At 53.9% G+C, this 14,708-nt stretch overlaps 4 protein-coding genes across 4 annotated transcripts; 2 read left to right on the top strand and 2 right to left on the bottom strand.

Annotated features, from left to right (window-relative positions):
* Nucleotides 1–115: 115 nt before the first annotated feature.
* J4E86_007978 (uncharacterized protein) lies at nucleotides 116–1,265 on the top strand (the record flags this gene model as incomplete). The annotated part of the gene is made up of 2 exons (XM_051448493.1): nucleotides 116–470; nucleotides 544–1,265. The coding sequence occupies 2 exons, from the start codon at nucleotides 116–118 to the stop codon at nucleotides 1,263–1,265; spliced, it is 1,077 nt and encodes a 358-aa protein (XP_051300089.1).
* A 6,112-nt stretch (nucleotides 1,266–7,377) lies between these two features.
* On the top strand, nucleotides 7,378–8,463 carry J4E86_007977 (uncharacterized protein; the record flags this gene model as incomplete). The annotated part of the gene is made up of 1 exon (XM_051448492.1): nucleotides 7,378–8,463. One exon carries the CDS (start codon nucleotides 7,378–7,380, stop codon nucleotides 8,461–8,463), a length of 1,086 nt encoding a protein of 361 aa, XP_051300088.1.
* A 1,686-nt stretch (nucleotides 8,464–10,149) lies between these two features.
* Nucleotides 10,150–11,700, bottom strand: J4E86_007976 (uncharacterized protein; the record flags this gene model as incomplete). Its single annotated transcript, XM_051448491.1, has 2 exons — nucleotides 10,150–11,532; nucleotides 11,587–11,700. 2 exons carry the CDS (start codon nucleotides 11,698–11,700, stop codon nucleotides 10,150–10,152), a joined length of 1,497 nt encoding a protein of 498 aa, XP_051300087.1.
* Nucleotides 11,701–13,083: 1,383 nt separating this feature from the next.
* Nucleotides 13,084–14,283, bottom strand: J4E86_007975 (uncharacterized protein; the record flags this gene model as incomplete). Its single annotated transcript, XM_051448490.1, has 1 exon — nucleotides 13,084–14,283. The coding sequence occupies one exon, from the start codon at nucleotides 14,281–14,283 to the stop codon at nucleotides 13,084–13,086; it is 1,200 nt and encodes a 399-aa protein (XP_051300086.1).
* Nucleotides 14,284–14,708: the final 425 nt, after the last annotated feature.

The raw sequence follows: 14,708 nt of genomic DNA, 5'->3' as shown, positions 1-14,708 counted from the left end.
AGCTTTCGGCTCCACACGACGGGCTTGGTGGAACCAGGTAAAACTCGACTATAAGAGAGCGAGTTGTCCGCAGCAGGAATGGATAAGCCATCGTTGTCAAGCATCAACCACCACAATGCGTTCCATCCTCCTCGCCGGCGCTGCGCTCGTTGCCACAGCATTGGCTCGAACAGTCCCTCACCGTTCGTTGGCTACCAGGCAGAACGGAGGCCTTCCCAGCACTTTCAGCTGGACGTCGAGCGACATCCTAGTCAGGCCCAAGAACGATGGTCGCAACCTCGCTGGTATCAAAGATCCCTCAATCATCGAGTATGAGGGCGTATACCACGTCTTTGCCAGCACAGCAAAAGAGGAGGGCTACAACCTGATGTACTTCAACTTCACCGACTTCGACAAGGCACAAGAGGCGCCATTCTACTATCTCGACCAGAGCGCCATCGGTACCGGCTACAGGGCTGCACCTGAAGTTTGTAAGTAAAGCAATCTTCCAAATCCATACATACCAGGATGGAGTAGAAAGAGTCCCCAGCTAACACTTCGCAGTCTACTTCGCTCCCCAAAAGCTCTGGTACCTCGTCTACCAGAACGGCAATGCGGCATACAGCACCAACCCAGACATCTCCAACCCTGCGGGCTGGTCTGCTCCGGAGGTCTTCTACCCCAACGGCACTCCCGCTATCATTGCAGAGGGCCTTCTCACCCCTCAGCAAGGCTACTGGGTCGACATGTGGGTCGTATGCGACGAAGCCAACTGCCATCTCTTCTCCCACGATGACAACGGCCGCCTCTACCGTAGCCAAACGACCGTTGCCCAGTTCCCCGCTGGAATGAGCGAGCCTGTCATCACCCTCTCAGAGCCCAACAAGAACGACCTCTTCGAAGCAGCCACCGTGTACCGCGTCGACAACAGCACCTACCTCCTACTTGTCGAGTGCATCGGTCAAGGAGATTCTCCAGGTGGCCTACGTTACTTCCGCTCCTGGACGTCTTCCTCGCTCGAAGCCGACGAGTGGAAGCCGCTTGCCGCTACCCAGCAGAACCCCTTCATGGGTGAGGCGAATGTTGAGTTTGCCAACGGAAACAGATGGTCGGACAGTATCAGCCATGGAGAGTTAATTAGGTCCCAGGTTGACCAAACCCTCTCGATCAAGCCGTGTGGTATGAGGTTCTTGTACCAGGGTATCGATCCTCAGGCGACCGGGAGCTACAACGCGCTGCCGTGGAACCTTGGCTTGTTGACCCAGACTGGCAACACCACCTGCTAGATAGATATGTGAGACGACGGAAATGAGATTAGATGATATGCCTACTCATGCACAATTGTATATAGATTCAAAAACATACTCGTACGATCGCCTTCTCAACAAGTCAAAGAAATCACAATAAAATCATCGTTCAAAAGCAGACTCCTACGATGTTGAGTGGACTATCCTCTCACACGCTCAGCTCACTGACTACATCAATTTACAACACCCTATTACAAACCACTCCCACCACACCGGAGCCCTCCAAACACGATGCTCGCCCCCTTGTCACAAAAGGTCCCCTGTAAACCCACGATCTGCACAAAACGGTACGGTCTCATCTCGGCACCACCCACGCCCCAACATGACGACTTCCATCGTCGTCATCGTTCGTCACCCGCCGCGTCCCGTCTAACGCGCTTTCCAACGAGAAAAAAGGAACTTTCCGGGACGCGTGGTCGTGGAAGATGCACGTTCCTGGTTGCGAAGGGAGGGTTGGTGGCAGGTGCGAGGGATATGCATGTTGACTTGTGCATATGATCTGCGCTTTGTGAAGGGCATGGTCGGATCTAGACGGAGGGGGATAATATATCGTCGCGCGACTTTCCACAACGCACGGCGGCGTGGGAGACGGTGAGATGGGGGTATCGTGAGTTTCCTAAATGGACGAGTGTCTAAGCGGGCGTCGATGGTGATGCATGCACGGCTGCCGCTTCCCCGGTCAGGGTACCAGGTCTATGTACCGGCACAAGCCTTTCACTCGCGCGGGTGGCATGCTGACAGTAGATGACGTTGCGCCGAGTGTGATAGAAGTCGTTATCGTCATATCACTCATCATGCCGTTGGATGGACGTGCCAATGAACTACGTCAAGCCTTCATGGAGCCGGCCTCTCACTGACCCGGCAATCAGGGTTTTTGTCTTCTTCGCTGGACGAACAATTACACGCGCGGAGGATGGCTCTGCAACTCATTAAATCCGTCGCATGTTTCGTCGTTATCGCCCAGTCTCATGCTGTCAGTGCAATACGACAAGTCTTCCGTGTTCATCAGGTTTTTCTGCTTATCGCGAGCATGCCATCGCACACCGGTTTTTGCCGTTGCGATTTCTGTGGTCAAGGTATTTGGTTGCGGCGAGCCGAGCCGGAGCATTTACGGGGAAGCGGGATGGATGTGGGCTCGTCGCTGGGAACGGAAGGAACGATGTATCATCACACGATACCATGCTTCCGGTGAAGCATGTTCTCGTTGACGGCTGAGGGCAATGCGAAGGACGATGATAGAGCTGTAGATCTTTCCATGATGTGAATGCTAACGGTCGTTGCGTAAGAGGCAGGTGTGCGTATAGACTCGTCCATGGCGAAGATGGGGAGGATGAGGTGTGCCGTTTCGAAAGAGCTCATCAGACCCGAAAGTGTGGAACGGATCTTGAGCTCGAAGAGGTTTCGACAACTGTTCCGATGGACCTGGGTTCTGGACACGCAGAGCTTCTGCTAAAGGATGATCACCACCGAGGTTGCATCACAATATCGCACTCAACAACCATAGACTCAACAACCGGAGAACATCGGAGAAACAGCATCAAACCACGACGATCCTCGATCCCGATCAAATAAACCCTTCCCAACTGCATACAAAAGCCGCAGGAACACGAACGCCTCGCTGCAAAGTGCAGACGTCAACACTTGGCGAACAGCCTCGTATGAAGCATCAGAATCTCAACACACGCGCGACATCAAACTGATGGTGTGCTACCCCACGATTTGCGTAAAGGGAACTGGGGTTGCTTTGCTAAAGGATTCAAACATGGTCAAGCGAGCGAATTGTTGAGCTAGTGTCTCGGTTAATATTCCGATGTGACTGGATTGGCGGGACGGGGTGGATTGGTGGAACATCTAGGGTCTTCTCGGCCCGACTAGGTGTATGTTATGTCATGGGGAGGATTTGGGAGGGTGTTGTTGAGGAGGGCGGGTTGCGATCGAGGATTGATACCTTGGCTATAGAAGAGGGTGCTAAGAAGATTGATCGCGGGTTTTCGCCTGTTGCTGGGGCCAGATGTGGGGTCTTGGTGTATGGGTTCTTGGTAAGCTACCGAGGTGTAAGTTCGTCACGAGTTGCCAGACGGAGATTGATGGTTACAGGTTCCTGAGAGCGCATGATGCGTGTTTGAAAGAAAAGAGTTGCCATCGCGAGCAGATCAATCCTAGGATGCGAAATATGGTATGGTACATGCCGCATTGAATGCCGCGTTCTCCGCGGCTCGCCGAAAGCCCGCGATCCCGTCACCTCAGGCAATGTACTGCGGACGCCTCCAATGTGCAGAAGTCTGTTCTTCTCACGAAGAGCGTTTGCCTAGACTTCGATGAGACTGCAATTCCGTGGCCGCGGATAAAGCTGCATCCTCACGCAAAAGCGAGGATCAGGGTATTGTTGAGAGAGACGCAATGCAAAATGCGGACATTAGCGCAATATGTGTTCACGCCGCAAGCGCGGTGCTGCTAATGACTTCCGCATCGCCTACCTCAACGGGCTCACGTACGAATGCCAGAGTCCTTGCTCTCTTAGATTGCAGTGCGTCTTGGTGGCGTGAGCAGCTGTCATGATCCCGATGTCTCATGAACACTGCCTCTTTGTTCGTGTGTGCGTCATTAAAAGCCTTCAAGCCCCTTCTCTGGGCATGGAGGAATCATGACCTTCGATCCTCCTATCATGGTCATGAAAGATTCATAATCACCGCCGTAAGTCTCGGCGGAGAGGAATGAACGATCGCCTGGAGACCGTACACGACACGCGCGGTCGTCGCAAATCGCGCACACAACGTGGGCTGTCATGAATCGGAGACGGCGACCAGACCTATCGTAAAGATGAGACGACGCCATCTCTTTCGCTGACACCCAACATGTATCGGTACACTGCAAGATAGCAATGGGCAGATTCTGCAATTCGTGGAACCTCAAGACCGTCAAACGTGGGATGATCGGTAGTCAACTAACCTCTCCACCGTTCAGATATTCCGATCAATTACCGTGATGAACTGTTGAGGAGGCAAAAGCATCCGAGAATATATCAACTGCGGGACTGAGGTTGAGTCGGAAGCGTCTGGATATACTTGGCATCCCACGTCCATGGCTATAACAGGTAGAAGGGCGTGCGACCAGGTACGGACATCCCACACGATCGACTCGGTGAGATCGGTTGAGGCTCTTCAGACCGAATCAGGAACGAACGGCATGGCGTGGCAAACAGGCTCTGCTGCAACTGCCGTTGTACGGTGAGCCCATGCTGCTATGAGCTGTGAATAGCAGATGACCCCCACGGTCGACAAGAGATCGACGAACTACAGCTAAAGTAGACCGCGCGGTAACTGTACCCATCGTTTACTCGGTTGGTGCTCTTAACCGAGGCTAGTGTTGAGTCCAACGGTGTACTGTATTCGGTGATGTATCGGACGTGCCCACTGCCATGCATACACTTGTTACTGTGTGTGGATTTTCCAGACCGAGCTTACTTCTGCTGATCCAGTGTGTGATGATAGAGAACGAACTGTTGGAAGAACTGTGCCACAGTGACGTCCATCCAAAACATCCCTGGAGTATCATCTGCTGACAGAGCTGGAACTCGATCAGACCACATACTCCTTGCTCACTGCATCGGTCTCGGAAGAGGCGAACGAGGGCCTGGTCCCAGTGAATCGCATATGACCCGCATGGTGTGGGCTGACCCCTCACCCCTCATCAGCACTAAATTCGGTGCGGCGTGGATGCCGAGATGTCGGACAAAGTTGCACGAGGTGAGTTTTTCAGATGCTGGAGTGGATCTTTCATATTTTCCTTGCTCTTTTGCTGCGTTTATGTGCGGCTACGATCGTGATGTGGAGAAGGAAAAGGAATTTTGGCCAAGAAGCTACCGTCAGGACCCACCCCTTGATACCTGTGACTGCAGCGGTACCCTGGTAGCTATACGATTTATTCAAGGGAATCATCACAAGACCGCGGATGCTGATGGATTCGGGCGTTACTGACGTACACCCTGCAAGATGAGCGGATGGCTTGAACTTTCGCAAACCTCGGGCATCATCTAAGACGGCAGTACCCAGCATTACGTGCATGATTCCAGGGCCTCAGTGCATGAAGAGGCAATACAACGACGCACAAGACGTGATGGCGAGAGCGACTGGGCATCATGCAAGTCAGAGGCCTGGTGCAGCGGCAGGTCGAAGGTGTGCGGCTTGTTGTGCGAACGTGGTAAGAAGGCGGGGAAACAGGTCTCCAGGATCGCCAATTTGTGGGGTAATAGCGTCTCGTCGTTGATGGCTGCATGGTCGGCTCACGCTCGGTTTGCGACGAGGCTGTGTGCATCCTCGCGAACATTACACTTGTTTTGCAGGAAGGGAATGCCGTCGAGAGATGCATTAATGCCGCTACGTACGCAACCATTGCATACAGCTTACGGCAACGCCAGGAAAACTCTTCATCCTCGTGCCGCTAGATTGTGGATTTCGCATGACTTGAACGTCGCGGATTACACTTCCGGGTTATTGAAACTGGAACCGATTGGATGAACAGAGACATGGAGGGTGTGTCGGGCCAAAGAAGTCAGTCCAAGTCCTTGACGATGCGAATCAAAGTTCGCGGTGTTTTTGAGTGCCGAAGCGAATTGCCACGGCATCGCGTGGGGGCACAACAAGATCCACCGAGAATCAGGTACGATGAGCGAGGCGTCTCAAGCATTATCCTGCTCGCGTTTGAACCTAAGTCGTGGAAACAAAAGCAATGCGCGAGAACATGCTGAGGGCTTTCGTCCCTGCTGCAGTTGCCGAAACGGCGTTCGGCACATTGCCGCGATGCTTTTGCTCATAATGGTGGTATCGGCTTGCTGCTTTTCGCGCAAGATTGGGTCGTGGCTTGCACATACAGCAGTACAAACACCTTCCATGTGCGGATTGGTGGATATACGAACCAGATAGTGTCGTGTTCACAGCACGACTCGTACACAATCGCCCTTGCGGAAACATGTTGTGGTGAAGAGCCTCAAGGTTTGAGCTATGGCCAGACCCCGCCACCAAGAGTAATGGGCGTGGGGTGAAATACCTCGAGCGATCGGCGTCGTCATCCTGGCCAGGCTCTGTAATGATGAGACATGGGATGCATCCTCTGATAAGTTCGCTATTTTGGTCCGTTTTAGGTGGCCCTACGGCGGTCGGGTATGGATGACTGCCTCGGTGCGGATATTGCATGGCCTTGTGACGAGGTTCTCCTCCATACTGTCTGCCACGTCTTGCAGCACCGCTGGAATCCTTTGCTTTCTCTTACCCTTTGCATTGCTCTACTGCACGTCCGAGTGGTCGCCGAGCTCGACGGCTGGACCGACTGGGACCACGAAGGGCAAGACGGAGTGGCCGGGGTTGCTGAACGGAATCAGATGATGCGAATAGGCCGGCCACGATTCCCCCACCCCCACACTAACACCCCCGAACGGTATCCATCAACGCTCTTTCGAGCCCGCCAACCCTTCGCATGGTACCAGCTGTGGCGAGAATTACCCTATCAGCATGCAGCCAGGATTCCAAAAGATCGTCACAAGGCGTGCCCCCCCTTGCACTTCACGTCCGGCCAAGATCCGATGTTCACAGCCTCTCACCCCCTGCTCGCTTGATGCAACGTGAGCAAAAAAGCAAACGCCGCTTCAATCAGCAATCCTCTCCGCGTTTATTGGCCACGCGCAACCCCTACAGCTAAGCGCAAACAGCTGTGCCTGATATCGGCTACGTGCAGAGCAGCGCCTCGAGCAGGCTGCGGGAGTCACCGCCCCTTTGGTCGTCACCAAAGATGCCTGCCCATCCCTCACTGATGCACTTCACGCACCTTGCTTTGCCTGCCGTCACTAGCACTCCTGACAACGCCGTCAGCTGGACCCCCACACTCCCCATTGCAAGGTCAAGTGTCCGGCGTTTGAAAATATTTAAGTACCTGTACTATCCTCGGGGTGTTACCAAACATCGATCAACCATTGACGTATTCGTTCCGTTCGTCGTTGCTGCGTTCCGCTTATTCTTTGTCAAAAGTCCCGCTTCTCTCTGCAAGCTTTTGTTAGTATAAAAGTCTACTAGACCTCCACATCCGAACTGTTCTTATCATGTCACCGCACACCGACGCACCTTCTCCCGCAAATAGCTTCGTTCAAGATTCCGGCTTCCACCATCCTGTCCAATCCGTCTACACCATGAATCGATACACCGACTTCGACACCAGCTCAATGGAGTCTACTGATGTTGGCATCCGGCGGTCATTGGTTCCTGGCATCTACGTTCCTACTGTAGCGTTCTTCGAACCAACTTCAGATAACGTTGACGTTGAAACTACCGCCAGCCATGCCGTTCGTCTAGCCAAAGCTGGTGTTGCCGGTATCACCACTCAAGGGTCCAATGGCGAGGCTGTCCATCTCTCCCACAAGGAACGCGACCTCATCACAAACACCACCCGCAAAGCTCTCGATGACGCAGGTTTTGGTTACATGCCTGTAATCGTCGGATGCGGTGCTCAGTCGACCCGGGAATGTATCGAGCTTTGCGAAGAGGCAGCCTCCGCTGGCGGAGACTATGCTTTGGTGCTTCCACCAGCATACTACCAGGGCTTGTTCTCGAAGGAGACCGTAAAGGAATTCTTCCAGGATGTAGCCACTGCTTCGCCCATCCCCATCCTCATCTACAACTACCCCGGTGCTGTCTCTGGAATGGATCTCAACTCAGACATCATTATTGAGCTGGCTCAACATCCCAACATTGTCGGCTGCAAGTTGACCTGTGGCAACACGGGAAAGCTGAACCGCATCGCAGCAGCCACCCGAGCAGCCACCGTCTCTGATCCTGGATCCGGCTTCATGTGCATGGGCGGATCCGTCGACTTCACACTGCAGACATTGGTCGGAGGCGGCTCCGGTATCATTGGCGGTATGGCCAACATCGCACCCAAGACATGCGTCCAGCTCATTAAGCTATTCGAAGCTGGCAAGCTCGCAGAAGCCCGCAAGCTCCAGGCTATAGTAGCTCGAGGCGACTGGGCTGCCATTCAGGGTGGTATAATCGGCACCAAGGCCGGATTGATGGCTCACTTCGGCTACGGAGGATATGCTCGCAAGCCACTCCCCAGGCCTGGCAAGGACGAAGTCCGCAGGTGGCGAGATGCATTTGACGAGCTCGTCAAAACTGAGAACTCCCTTTGAGCTGCGCACGCAAACACGAAGTCTTCCTCTTTCCTCCAAAAGAGGCCATGACCATTGCTTCCGAGCATTCTTTCGCATTGCTCTTGGCGTTGAGCATATTTTCGCATATTTCTAGCGGCGTTCTTCCAATTTGGTCGTCTCTTTCTCCAAAGTCAGTATGGTGGGTGTTATCTGTCGTTACGAGGCTGCAAAAAGCAATTTGTACCCCTGCCAGCGTCGTTGCCAGCAGTGGCTGTGTAGCGCTTTAAGCCTTCTAGTGGCTATTTTCCAATTTCTGTAAGCGTACGTTTAGCTTCGCATAGCAGTCAGTGGGTGGATATCTGATTCAAATTGTATTCCCAGTCTGTTCGGACCTGTCAGTATTGTAGCGATGTCGAATTCCATACCTTCACAAATCGCCCTTCGTGGTAATCGCATGACAATGCGGTGCTCGTCTGTGCTGTTGTCCTGGCTTGCGCACTCCTCCGAAACTTCTCTGCTCATCCAACAGTCTTGCAGTAGGTCGTTACGAGCGCACGGTCTTGATGTTTGAGATAATTGGATCAGCGTGTTTGCATGGCCCTCAAGCCACTGACCGGTGTAGCACATCGAACGGCTGGTACTACCCCCCACGAAAGAGGGCGCACAAACATTCCGGTACATACTCTCAGCCACATCCGAACAGCCGGGGGGTTTTGCAGACTCATGCACTTCGCTGCTTAATAGAAATGTTTCCCGCCGTTGTGGTTCGTCCGACTATTGCGACATTTATGAAGCATCAGTGCCGACTTCCGCCGTGGAACGACGCTTCACTAAACAGAGACCATGAAGCGTCATGAATTAGTATCTCGAAAACACTGATACTCAATGGCAAAGGCAGCCACTCATAGCAGCGAGGTTGTTGACTGAAGGCCTGCAGTGAGCCGTGTAAGCCAATCGGCGTCTTTGGATCGTGCCCTACCCGCGTGGCGTTCGTGTTGCTTCTGCCGGCAAGTAGCGAATACATGCGCAGACAACGGTGTCGCCGTGCTCCGTTTCCGTCTGCCACTGGGTCGAGCAGCTGACAGCACTATCGCTACCCATGGACCGTGATAGGAAGCTTGCTGAAACTTGCACGTCTGACAACATCGTCCGGTGAGCAAGCCTTGGTAATCAGCAGTCTCGCGTAGTCACCGCTACTTTGCCTTCATCCCACGCTCAAGCGCATAAGCGTTCCAGCATGATGGTAGGGCAACATGGCACGTCCCGTCTTACACACAGCTGACGGGACAGTATCTTGTGTAACATCCCACGGCTTTGAGTGCATGCAGAAACCGGTACTCTGTGTAGATGAGGCATCCGATGCGATGCGCATGTGCAGTGAGGCGAGCCAGGGCTGACGCAGGATAGCATGGACACTGGGGTAGGTGCGCCGTGGCGCTTGCATGATGAAGTCGTCGTGTGCGACGGCAATATGTGAGCTGTAAGAAGACGCGTAGATCAGGTGATAACAAGAAGCATTCCAGAGAGCAGAGGGAGCTTGAAGGACTTCCAGGGCTTAGTGTTTTGCGTACCCTTCCCGATTAGGAATGGTCCAAGCAGGTCAGCAGTAGGCGCGGCAGCGACGTTCAGCAGCCATGACACTTGCATGCAGAACTTGGATATTAGATATACCAAAATTGAAGTAATGAAGATGTGATTTTCTATGTTATACCATTTACAAGGCGATTATCTGCCTTGGCCCTTGGACTTTCCACCAAAGCCAGGACCGCGCTTAGCTCCGCGACCCTTGGCGAGCTTGACGGTGAATGCACCACGCTCGATGGTGTTAACCAGGATGTATCCAGAGGGGAACAAGAAGTGAGACCAAGTACCAACGAACTGAACGATACCGCCAACAGAGTCATCCTCGGGGTAGATGTCGAAGAAGCCCTCGGTCTTGACGCCCTTTCCGGTGGGGTCCTTGCTAATGCTGCGGACATCGTGTACCCAGATACCAGCGCCGTAGTTGCTCTGGTAGGCGAGGCCGTCGACAATGTAGAGGTTGTGGTCGATACCCTTGCTGTCGGTGGCGTAGAAAGTACCGGTGGCCTTGGGGTTGCGGAGGTCGGTGAGGTCGATGATGTGGGTGACGGGGCGGCCGGACGCAGCGGGACCGACAGCTTCCTGCTCGTCAAGCTCGTCGTTCAGGAGGACGTACTGGTGCCAGTTGCGCTCGGTCCACCATCCTTGATGGCAGTAGGTGGCACCGGGGTAAGAAAGGGTGGAGATGACCTCGGAGGCGGGGTTGCCGTTCTTCATGGTGGAGTCGTAGACGGTCATGGTGTCCTCGTTGTAGCCGATGCAGATGTTGCGGCCGCGGAACTTGCGGTCGGGACCGTTGTAGGTCACACACTGGGCGTCGTGAACGTATCCGTCCTGGCTAGCACATCCAGGAGAGGTTGGCTTGCTAGGGTTCTTGAGGTCGATGTACTGGAGACCAGCCTTGCAGGTCTGGTTTCGGGGCTGGGCACCGACCGCGAGGATGTACTCGTTGTCCCAGTCAACAACGACGTTGTGGGTGCGGCCAATGGGCAGTTCGTCGAACAGACCAACGAGGTCGGCCTTGGGGTCGAATGTCTTCGGGGTCTTTGGGTCGACAGTCAGAAGCTTCTTCATGTCGAAGATCTGAACGTTGTGACCAACGGCCTCGGAGCCGATGATGACATAGTCGTTCAGCACACGGATCTCGCGCCATCGCGAACCCACGCTTTGTGCGGGGAGACGTCCCATGTACTGGATTTGGCCGTCCTTGAGGATCTCAACGAACGCGGCACCGGAGAACTGGCCTACGATACCGAACTCGCGGCCATTGCGAGCGGTCCAGCCCCATGAAGAGCTACCCTGACCTTCAGGACCTCCCATGTCGGCATGGTTGACAAAGTCGTAGAGGTCCATGTTGTTACACCTGAACGTCTGGTTCGCGTTGCCCTGCTCGACGATGGCGAGACCATCCTTGCATTGGACACGCTTGGCCTTGTCGGGTCCATGAGGTCCCTTCTTCAAGCTCTTGAAAGACTTCCACTGCTGAGAGTCTTGCTTGCCTTGGGCTGCGTCAACTTCCCATTGATCCTAGAAGTTGTCAGTACTTGATAGTCAGGCGAAAGAAGCAAAGTATGAACATACACTCTTCAACTTCATCAACTTCTGATGAATTGCGCCAGAGGCATACTCCGACTTGGAGTAGTGCGCAGCCTGGACTGCAACTGGGAGTGCCAACACAGCGAGTGAGAACTTCATCTTGAGGAGCTAAGAGAAGGATTGAGCTGGAATGAGCACATTTCGTATGCAGCTCAACAGGTATATATATGAGTGTGGTACCCTCATGGTGCAAGATCTCGCCCTCGACCGTTGCCTTGCCACACGACCATTCAGTACCATGTTACCGTCTTGGTACAGCAATATACTCTGGGCATCCGTTGGCATCCATGCTCCATGCGGAAGGTCGGGACTACCATTCCGCTAACTTGATAGGGAAGGTGTCCATACACTTCTTGAGTGGAGTACTGTTGCCAAGCAGCGAAATTCGTATACACATGGTGCGCCACAGATATCCGGCTTGGTACTCTCGGGAGGGCCTCGGGAAAGGAGCGAACATCATTGCCACGGCCCGCTAGCGGAGCCCAAGACTTCCAAGGCGTCTGGGCATGCGGACCAATATACAACACCTGGACGAGAGGCGTTCGCAGCAAGACTCTAGAGGAGATAAGAGGAAGGAGATCATAGAAAAGGGAATGTGCGAACTTAGTCTGCGCGTAGTGGTGCTCGGCGGCGTCGAATCTTGAAATGTACCTACTAGGAGCGGAAGGCCTCCGCGCCTAAGGAATGTTTCAACGCTATACGGTAGAGCGCGACCAAGGCCAGCGAAGGCCTTCGTAATCGCTGCAAACGGGCGGAAGAAAGAAACAATTATTCGCGCAACTCCGACAGGGGCGATAGCCAACAAGCGCACAAACGTTGTGGTAGGCAGGGACAAGCAGACGCTGGGCTTCGGGATACGCGCCGTACAGAGGCCACGATAGCTGTCATTAGAAGGCAAAGTCTACTCAGAATTGCGTAGAATTTCAGTACCGGTGTTTAGCAAATGATGCACGAATGTTGAGACGTCGAGGTCGTGGTTCTGATGTATGAGGGGAACGAGCCACGCTAAGATCGAAATCAATATTACGTCATCACGCTGCGACGCGACGCGACGCGAGCGCGCTTGCCTCAACCTTCGCGATCGAGGCATCTCTGCCTAGCTGATGTTTGCCACCGTACATATGCGGTGAAGCTCATGAAGCTCATTATCACAACGACATCGATCAGAGTTGCACTCACGTACAGCGACGCTTCGGCGACTGGCCACCTTGCTGCTGTCGCAATCCGACAGAGACACGCCTAGAATATGTGTAGGCAAAGCCGAAAACGATACTGGTAACGCAGTGATTTGCAACCATTATACATTATTACTGAACTGATTCCTTGTAGAAGACGCACCTTCATCACACACCAGGCCCAAAACGCAGCCAGGTCAATAAGAAGACTCTGGTACACACCGAAAGTTACAAACAACTTGATGACCTACCCGTCATAATACTCGACGCGACAGATACGTAACGACTATCCACACCAGCCCGGCCTTCAGAAACCGCATCCACAGTCTGGACCCTTCGGTGCGACCTTGGTGCCAGCCTTTCCCACCTGCGGTGGTAGATACAATGAGAGATCATTTCCACCGACCCTAGGGTCGAGGAACGCCTCTACCGGAACATGGCAACACTTCAGCCTCGGAAAGTCTTGGAGAGATCCCAGGGTATCAACGTCCCGACCGTCAGAATACACCAGGTCTAGGATGTCTTTGTCGCTATCGTCGGTAGCACACACTGCTTCCAAGGAGTGTCGGTGTCCCCTCAGCGCATCACCCAGGAGTTTCCAGGAGTGCTCAGGCCAGATTGACAAAGGATTGCCTTCTGCGGCGAATGGCTCCCACCTCCCGGTACTGCGGTGGTATCGAAAGCTGTGGAGGGCCTTGAGCGTGATGAGCATTTGTGTGATGACAGAAATGTCCATCATTGCATGAACCAGGTGAAGATTTCGGATTGAGCTACTCGACTCGGGGACCGACCAGTTCTCAACAGGTGTTGTTTGACATATCTCCCCGAGGGTAAGTGTTTCGAGGGAGGGAAGACGGAACACACAGGAAAGCTCCTCCACCGGGAGGTAGCGGGAAGCGATGTTGAGCTCCTTGAGCTTAGCAAATCGATTGACATGACCACCAACGGGTCGCGCAACAGCGCTGTTCAACATCTGCAACCATTTCGGTTTATCCTCGGGCCGGTCATATGTCTCCGTCACGTGGAACGCTTGGATGTCGTGGGCGTTGGCCAAGATCTTGTTGCATGCATCCTTGTTGACGGGCTTCCCGCCGAAGAAGATACTGATTTCGCGGATGTGCTCGGAAAGGAGATGGTTGCTGGCAATCGCCGCCGCCTTTTTGTAGTGCATGGTAGAGCTCATGGCGCGTAAGGTCTTGTACATCACCACCTCCGCGATTCGCTTGCAGAGCTTATCTGTACGACACAGCTTCGAGAGTGCGTCGTCACGGCCGACTTCCTTCACATGCTCCATGATCTTCAGTAGAAGCTCTTCCGGTATACCACCAAGACACGCTTGCGGGTTTTTGAGTACGACAGGGAGATCTGGGTTGCCGGGGCCATCATCGGTGGCCGTGTGGGTGACCTTGACGGATATCGAGACGGATCGGGTACGCTTAGCCGAGGCCGAGGCGTGCGAGAGTGAAGCTTTGCGCTTCTGCGGCGTCGAGACGGTAGCTGGCGCCATGGCGGTGGTGGGTTCGAGCGGATGTGCACCTCGTACAACGTCGATGTAGGCTCCAGGGTGAGGTGTACAAGTGTCGTAAGGGGTACAATTAATCTGGCAAAGCTGTACAGTCGAAGAACACCCGCGTGGAAAGAGTTGGCCGCTGACACGAAAGTGAGTGGTCGTGGTGGTGAGAGGAAGTCAAGAACTCGGGACGCGAACTAGAAGAAAACAACAACAAAACGCGTCGATGCGCGCCCTTCACACGCGTCACCCGATGCATGGCCACTCACGGTGAGGGCCCTGAGTGCGCGCGCAAGTACGAGAGGAATGCGCTGCTCTGGCCAATCGGGAGCGTCACTACGGAGGTGTGAAGCGGAATATTCACCTCACCGCCGCCCATCTGGCGTTTGAACGGTGCAAAGTGTGCGCACGCATGGCCAGGT

Source organism: Alternaria arbusti, assembly GCF_024043155.1.
Source record: "Alternaria arbusti strain BMP 1465 chromosome Unknown scaffold_12, whole genome shotgun sequence".
Taxonomy (NCBI): Eukaryota; Fungi; Ascomycota; class Dothideomycetes; order Pleosporales; family Pleosporaceae; genus Alternaria; species Alternaria arbusti.
This window is presented reverse-complemented; position numbering and strand designations above follow the sequence as displayed.